Consider the following 7,388-nt stretch of genomic DNA (forward strand, 5'->3'; position numbering starts at 1 on the left):
AAAAGTAACGTTAACGTTACGATACCAATAGTTTGATAATTTCGATAAAACACACATTCCATAAATTTCGAATGATCGACTGTTGTGACGAACAATTATCTTTCAATCAGCGGTCATTGATCAAAGAGATCATCATCGGGGGATTATGGCGGTGGCTGTTCTTGGTGCATCAATATCAGAGTAGTTTGCAGCCTTATAATCACTTTTTGTTACATCATTACGATTTCACTGTGTAAAATCGATTAAGTTCGTTGCCGTCGGCACTTGCGTCGGTGGCTGTTGTGGGTACACGGTTTTGCAACTCACAGTTAATAACCTCAACTATTGCAACTTATTTGGCGCAATCGATCGAAATCGGTAGATATGCACTAATCCAAGTGAATACGTTCATACAGTAGTATTGTGCATTTCACCCAAATTTGGACTTGAGAGGCATTTCACCAAATCATTTGATCCTATTTACAGTGGTCGAAGGCATCGAGGGAATATTTATGCATTTCTTAAGGTCCAGATGGTCTTTTTCAGTGAAACTTCTTGTGTGCATAACTAAACGCCATATAAAAAACGTTCTTTGGATGTCAGGTGTAGAAATGAATATCTTGTGAGATATGTCACAAAACAAGACGGAAATGTCACATTTACAAATAATAACCTATATCTTTTAATAGTATTGATTTTGACGTTGATACAGGAAAGCTTATATGAGTACTCTCAAATATAATATTTTGAAATAACCCTAATCCCGATGCCCTGGATGCCTTCGACCACTGTTAATCAGGTACAAACTATACTATACAACGATTAATATATATGTGGTTTTGCCCAATGCGGAGGGGTCAAACGTTTGGATTGGCAGAAATTTGGCATAACGTGATTTGATTGGCTCAGGCGGTTCTTTAATCGATTCTCCAAAGACATTTGATTCTCCAGTTTCGAATCGATTTGACAATACTATGTACTAGGAACTGAAGTACTTCACCGCCATTCCTTTTTCCTGCCAGCACACAAGCGAAGCGGCGTGTGTTACTGCTACTACTAGTACGTACGGTATTACTATTAATAGTACTTCGAAGTAATAGAGTTATGCATTCGTTTTAGAAGTTGGAGTTTCAAGTCCAATCGAAGAGCCAATGATATTATTTCAATCCAACATTCCAACCAATGGTACTTCAGCGATGTTTGGCTCAAAGATATGCCCCATATCTTGTCCCAGACAAACATTTTATATTTAATTTTTGTACAGTATACATTTCACGGTATTAAATTGTGCTTCAAGTCCATTTCTCCAATAACTACCCTGTCCAAATTAGGTGAAAAGGACAATAGTATTATCACTTCAATAAGAAGACAGCGCCCAAAGCGTAAGCGGTATACAATGCTTTTCAGCCAAATTTGCCTGTTTTGGGGGATTGATGCAATCGCCAACTAATCAACTAATCGAGGAAAGGAGTATGTTTGGCTGCAAAGAATGAAGGTTGCAATATGTTTGGCTAAAAAGATTAATGACTCAGTTTTATATGAAATTTCGAAGGTCCGGCGATTGTTCGGCGGTTGATTCAACCAATCGCCGGAGGAAATTTTGAGTAGAACACACAATACTACTACATAATACTAATGATAAAATGTTCCATGTCACGTCCAAAAGATCATATCGCAAAACAGAGATGGCCCAGTTTTAGTCTGATTTTGACGCTTAGTCAAAAGGGTGCTGGCTGATGTAATGCCATGGTTCAGGGACACGATCATACATGTACTGTAGCTTGGTGGTATCGTACAAGGCGAGGCGGCGGTATCACACAGCGAGTGATAGTCGACTGCTGGTGCGCAGGTCGTGCGTGAAGTGAAGGACGCATTTGATTTGAAACTAATCATCGTGCAGGCAAGTGTGCCACGAACGACATCACGCTTCGCTGAAGCACCCACCTCCCAAACTAGAAGCTCATCGGTCATGTTTGCATGGATATGCACCAAGCAAATACTCGTAATTGTTATTCATTTCTCGGTATCTATCCTCGACTAAGTTGAGTGATTTAGCATAATGTGATTGATATCCATCATTGCTTCCGTACCTTGTTCTTTTTATACTATAGTCAGCTGCAGTTTATACACTTTTCAGTAAACGTATCAAATAGACAATTCTGATACTATAACGTTCGTTACACACAGATGTGTCCCACACACGAGCCCCTCAAACCTTGCAGTCATTGTTGAATTTGCTTCATGAAGACCATTGCCATTCTCGCGCTTGCCTCGACGGCTGCCGTCTTTGCCGTGGGGGATGCCACTGCCTCGGTACAAGGTCCTGACAGAAAACTCAGCACCGACGCCCAAGCCCAAGCCGACGCGAATCTCAACCGCAAGTGCCACACGACCAACGACGGGTACATCCAGACGTTGAAAGCTGGGATGTACACGGCCAGCAAGTTCCACAATTGTTTCCGCACGTCGAAGCAAATCTTCGAGTACGTGAATGCGTTGGAACCCAACTTTGCTGAAAAAAGAAGCGATTTCGACCACCGTCAAAGGCAAGACTATCTACGCGTACAAACTGACCAGCGGCGCGTCCAAGCCCAGGTCGTTGTACTACCAAAGTCTGCTCCACGCACGGGAATGAATCGCGGGGTCGTCGAACTTGTTTGCGTTGTCTTCGATTCTGGACGATATTGCCAACGGCGGCGGACAAGTTCAACTTGTACTTTGTGCCGATCGCCAACATCGACGGGTATGACATTTCGTGGAAGAACGGCAAGCGGTTGCAGCGCACGAATGCCAACGAAGTTGACTTGAACCGCAACTGGCCGACTCCCTTCAAAAACTCCAAAACCATACTCCCCTCGGCCCAAGACTACCCTGGAACAGGTCCGTTCAGCGAACCAGAAACTAAAGGGATTGATGAGTGGCTCAAGGCCAAGAACACTGAACTCGCCGGCTGGGTGGACGTGCATTCGTTCGGGGGGTTGATCTTGTACCCATATGGCGACAAGACGCAACGAATCGGCAACGGCGAAGACGAAAAGTTTGAACGGCTCGGGCGCAACATTGCCGTCGCAACCGGTGGCGACTACACGGGCCAGACAGCGGCTTCCCCCCCCATTGGAGCTTTGTTCGGTGCGTTCGACGACTACCTCTACCGCACGTATCAGAAGCCCGTGTTGACCATCGAAGTGGCTGGTCCTCATTTTGTCGCCCCCGCGTCGACCATCCGTACCCGCGGCAAGGAAATCTTCAAAGCGTTGACTCAATTTGCCGAAGAAGTCGAGAATTTCGACGTCAACAATACAGACTGTTAAAGCGGTTCTGTGGACCAACTTCTCACCATCTACCACCAGCGTACCGGTACTGTAGCAACCCTAAGTCCCTCCTCATTGAATTTCAAAACCCTCATCCCCAACTTCTCCCATCCATCCGATATGTCAACCACGATCCATTCATCCTCTCGAATACACACAACCCTCGTCATTAACAGCGATCCTAAACAACTAGATAAAACCGGTCGTTCACGCAACAGTCGAGACAATTTACACTGGATCCAAATATTTCATCATTACAAAGGGCGGGTCTGGAATCCACCAAAAGTGGCATAATATCTCCATTTTTCCAAGAAAAGTACCAGTTTGGACACAGAAATGTTTATGTCAAATTATATTCTGACAGATCATTTCCTTTTCAAATGGGAGGTGAGAAAATAATGTAGCAAAATATTTTGATGTTACTCCTGGATGCCACGATGACATGGGGAAGTACTGTACTGAATATCATGAGCGTAAAAGTTGGACAGTTGCGTTGAAACTTTTTTCTATACCGGATAATAGCTTTATTACCCTTACCAAAGTTCTGTACGGCAAGTGCTAAAGTCATCAGTGTGTTGGCGAATTCGATACGTGCGATGTAGTTACGCAAGTGCATGCGTCCTAGGAACACCTTCCATGGAAGAATATGCTGCAGGGCTACAGTATCCCGCGGGCAGGAGGCCATCGACAACGCCTTGCATAACGGTATGCATGGAATATACTAGGTAACATTTGAGATAACATGCCTCCTTGCGTCTCGAAAACTTCAGCTGCCATGATGTCACGAATACAGTATCAATGAAATGTACTAGTAGAGTGTATTCGTTCGATCAGTGCAATGCGACATTTCTTTCGCTATGTTAGTAGTGCAAGGAAAACCTCGATTGTTTACCGTATAGGTAACAATAACTACCCGGGCTTAATAACTACTTTTGGGCCTTCGCGGGCACAATAACTACCCTCAGCGCCGCAGGCGGGCTAAATTTCACTACCCTGGGCAATAGGGCGGGTTTATTAACTACCCGGTCACACATACAATCTCCTCATCAAATGCGTGGCTGGCTATCCCAGCTACTGGTTGGAATCATCGAAGACTCCTACGATGAGATGAACAAGGAAAACGTCAAGGACCAGTGGATAGCAAGGGCGTTCGAAACATGTGGACAGCATCCAATGCGCACCATGTCGACTGCGTTTGATGATCATCTCAAGTCCTTGCAGGAGAACCATACTTACGCGAATATGCTGAGCTCTTCAGCTCAACTTAAGTGACGTAGATAAATAAAGATTTGCTTGGGTTACCTTAATGAGTCCATGAGCAAGTTGCTCATCGTTAATGCCTCGGAAGAATTTTGGAATGCCTGACATTTGTGTACTTCCAAGTAAAAATAAAAATATGAAAAATGTTGCGAAATGGTGGACTTGAACTCGGGACTTTCAGGTCAGGAATTGGGCGCTCTACCACTTGACCTACAGAGTTCCTTATTTGCCTTGTAAACAACACTACTGTTTTCACTTGAGTTAACTATGGTAACTACCCGAGCCACCGCTAACGCCCCCTTGCTCGCCGCTACCGTCGCCGCCGGCACCAATTCTATGGTGCAGACCATGGATGCACTCTCACCACCTACCACTGGGACCGGTGAGACGAATTCCGACGACATGGAGGTTGAAATTCACGATTTGACCTCTCCGGTGGCCGAAATACGCGATTTTGGCTTGAACTCGTTTTCGGCGACACGCGACGCCGCCTCCACCGATCCTGCTTCGCCGCCTATGGTGCGTGAGTATGCCACCTCCCCGGGTCCCATGGTACCTGTCGGTGTGCCAAACGGCACCTCAAACGACGCCACGGGTGCAAAGTTGGGTTCTTCGACGACGTTGAGCCACCACCCGGCCATGGCTAGCCGGCCTGTAACCACCATCGCGAGTGCTGCAACCGCTCTTGCGCCTATGCTGCGTGACCGGTCAGCCTCACCACCATCCACCGGGCCTACCAGAGTGGCCAGCGCCGTCATGGACGTCGACGATCACGATTCGGGGTCGCCGGTGGCCGCCAACGACGATTCTGGCCGTTTGGGCCTATCCACCGCCAACACCGTCAGCCCTGGAGATGCGCCAAGTGATGTGATGTCCCAAGCCACCTTACCTGCTCGTGTTGGTGACGCTGGATCGTCTGAAAACGTCAACCAACGCTCGCTCCCTCGCACCCGTGGCTCTGCAGCTTCGGCTACGACTGTCGCCTCGCCGCCGTCGACCGATCCATGGACCGCCTTCGCTGCCAAGCGTGTCGAGGCGACCAAGGCGTCACGGGCGAAGGATGTGGGCACGTACCGTCCATCCATGGCCGATCTGGAGCCGCTCCTTGCCAAGCACGCTGCAGGCACTCTGTCCTTCCACGACACCTTACCCATCCAGAAGCACGACAAGCGCGAGGTCGTCGGATGGCTGCACATGGCCACGGGCAACCACACCAAGGCCATCAACGAGGATGCCGCCATGGCGTCGCTGCTGCACGACAATCAGTCGTTGGTCAAGGGTGACACGCTCGTCGACGTCATCAAGTGTGAGAAGGATCCCCAAAACCACATGTTGCGATGGGGCATTGCCAGCGAGACTGCTCTCAGACAACTTCAAGGTGCGATGTTGAAGCTGCGTATTACCACCACCAGCGGGAAGGTCAAGAGTACCACCTTCATGACCTTCCAGCTAACCCTCCCCCACGCTCTCGATGGATTTTTTATGGATATTCCCGCCGGGCTCCATGGACTCCTCGAGGAGCGACTCCTCTTCGAAACCCTGCATCGCCTCGAACCCCGGTTCTTGTGGGGAATGTACACGAGTGTGTCCACCACGACTGGCATGGCTGGGTCGCGTTACCGGCTCCACTTCCTGGGGTCCGAAATTCCCTCGACCATGCTCCTGGATGGCCGCATGGTCGAGGAATTCATTTTCCGTGGCCGATGCCTGCGAGTCTACGGCCAAGGCTGGTTCTTCCGTGACAAGCGACTGGCTCGCCTGGACCTCGATGCCGCCGCCGCCGCCAACATCACTCCGGCTACTCCGTCAACCCCACCGGCACCCTCTACCACCTCACCACCAGCTAGCTCAGCTAAGCCGGCTAAACGTCAGAAGACTACCACCAAGGACTCCAACGAGTGGACTGACGTCCGCCGAAAGCAGCCAGCGGTGTCCACGGTGCCCCACGCTGTGCACACCCATGGTCGGCCCTGGGCGTCACCAAATGCGTTTGCCGCACTCCACGAGCGATGGACCTTCGGACACGCGGTGCACCGGGCAACCCACAGTGGTGTCTCCTTCGAGACAATCATTCCAGAGCCCACTCCGCTCGCCTCTGCCCCTGTCCACTCCACTACTGGTGAGTATGTGACGTGCCCAAAACCACTCAAGGGCAAGATCTCGCATGTCGAGGTGCCACTCGACGACCTCATCGCGGAGCTCCATTCTCTCGAGACAAAATCCTCGGCTGCCGTCCTGAACCATGCACCGGTCGTGGAAGCTGCCGTCGTTGGCAGCGACGTCAGCCTGGCTACGCTCGTGAACTCAGGTCGAGTGGACTCAATCTGCACCTTCATGGGACGGCACCCAGAGGACTTTGGGATCCAGCTCCACCGCCTCTTTGCCGACGACCGTCCTACCTTCGAGCTGTTGATTCGCCAGCGACTGCTGCATCGATGGCTCCGCGCTACCTGGGGAGGATCAGCGTCCTTCGACCAGCTCTACACCAAGTCGTTCGGGCACAAAATGACCCGGGACTCCGTGGTGGAGCTCTTCCGAGCTCTGCAGCACTCGGACACCCTCGAACCCATCGTCACTGCGACCGATGACGGTGACGAGTTGTCTCTCTCTCGCGTGGACCTGGAACTTGTGGTGGCCCTCGCCGAGGTGCTTGTAGCTGCACACAGCCCACTCTACTTCTCCTCCGACGCTGCCGTCGTGCTCACTACTGGGACTGCGACCGAGGCCATCCCAACCCATCGTGGAAATCGTTCCCTCTCTGCTGCTACGATGCTTGCTGTACTCATGACAACACACATGGGTGAGGAGCTGTGGCGCATCATGGACACCATGTTTGAT

General features: G+C 50.0%; 2 protein-coding genes across 2 annotated transcripts; both read left to right on the top strand.

Moving 5' to 3' along the window:
* Positions 1-2,220: 2,220 nt before the first annotated feature.
* H257_14274 (hypothetical protein) lies at positions 2,221-3,290 on the top strand (the record flags this gene model as incomplete). The annotated part of the gene is made up of 2 exons (XM_009842045.1): positions 2,221-2,574; positions 2,685-3,290. The coding sequence occupies 2 exons, from the start codon at positions 2,221-2,223 to the stop codon at positions 3,288-3,290; spliced, it is 960 nt and encodes a 319-aa protein (XP_009840347.1).
* Positions 3,291-4,817: 1,527 nt separating this feature from the next.
* Positions 4,818-7,387, top strand: H257_14275 (hypothetical protein; the record flags this gene model as incomplete). The annotated part of the gene is made up of 2 exons (XM_009842046.1): positions 4,818-7,290; positions 7,356-7,387. The coding sequence occupies 2 exons, from the start codon at positions 4,818-4,820 to the stop codon at positions 7,385-7,387; spliced, it is 2,505 nt and encodes an 834-aa protein (XP_009840348.1).
* Position 7,388: the final 1 nt, after the last annotated feature.

The sequence above is a fragment of the Aphanomyces astaci genome (assembly GCF_000520075.1).
Source record: "Aphanomyces astaci strain APO3 unplaced genomic scaffold supercont1.56, whole genome shotgun sequence".
In the NCBI taxonomy this organism is placed as follows: Eukaryota; Oomycota; class Saprolegniomycetes; order Saprolegniales; family Verrucalvaceae; genus Aphanomyces; species Aphanomyces astaci.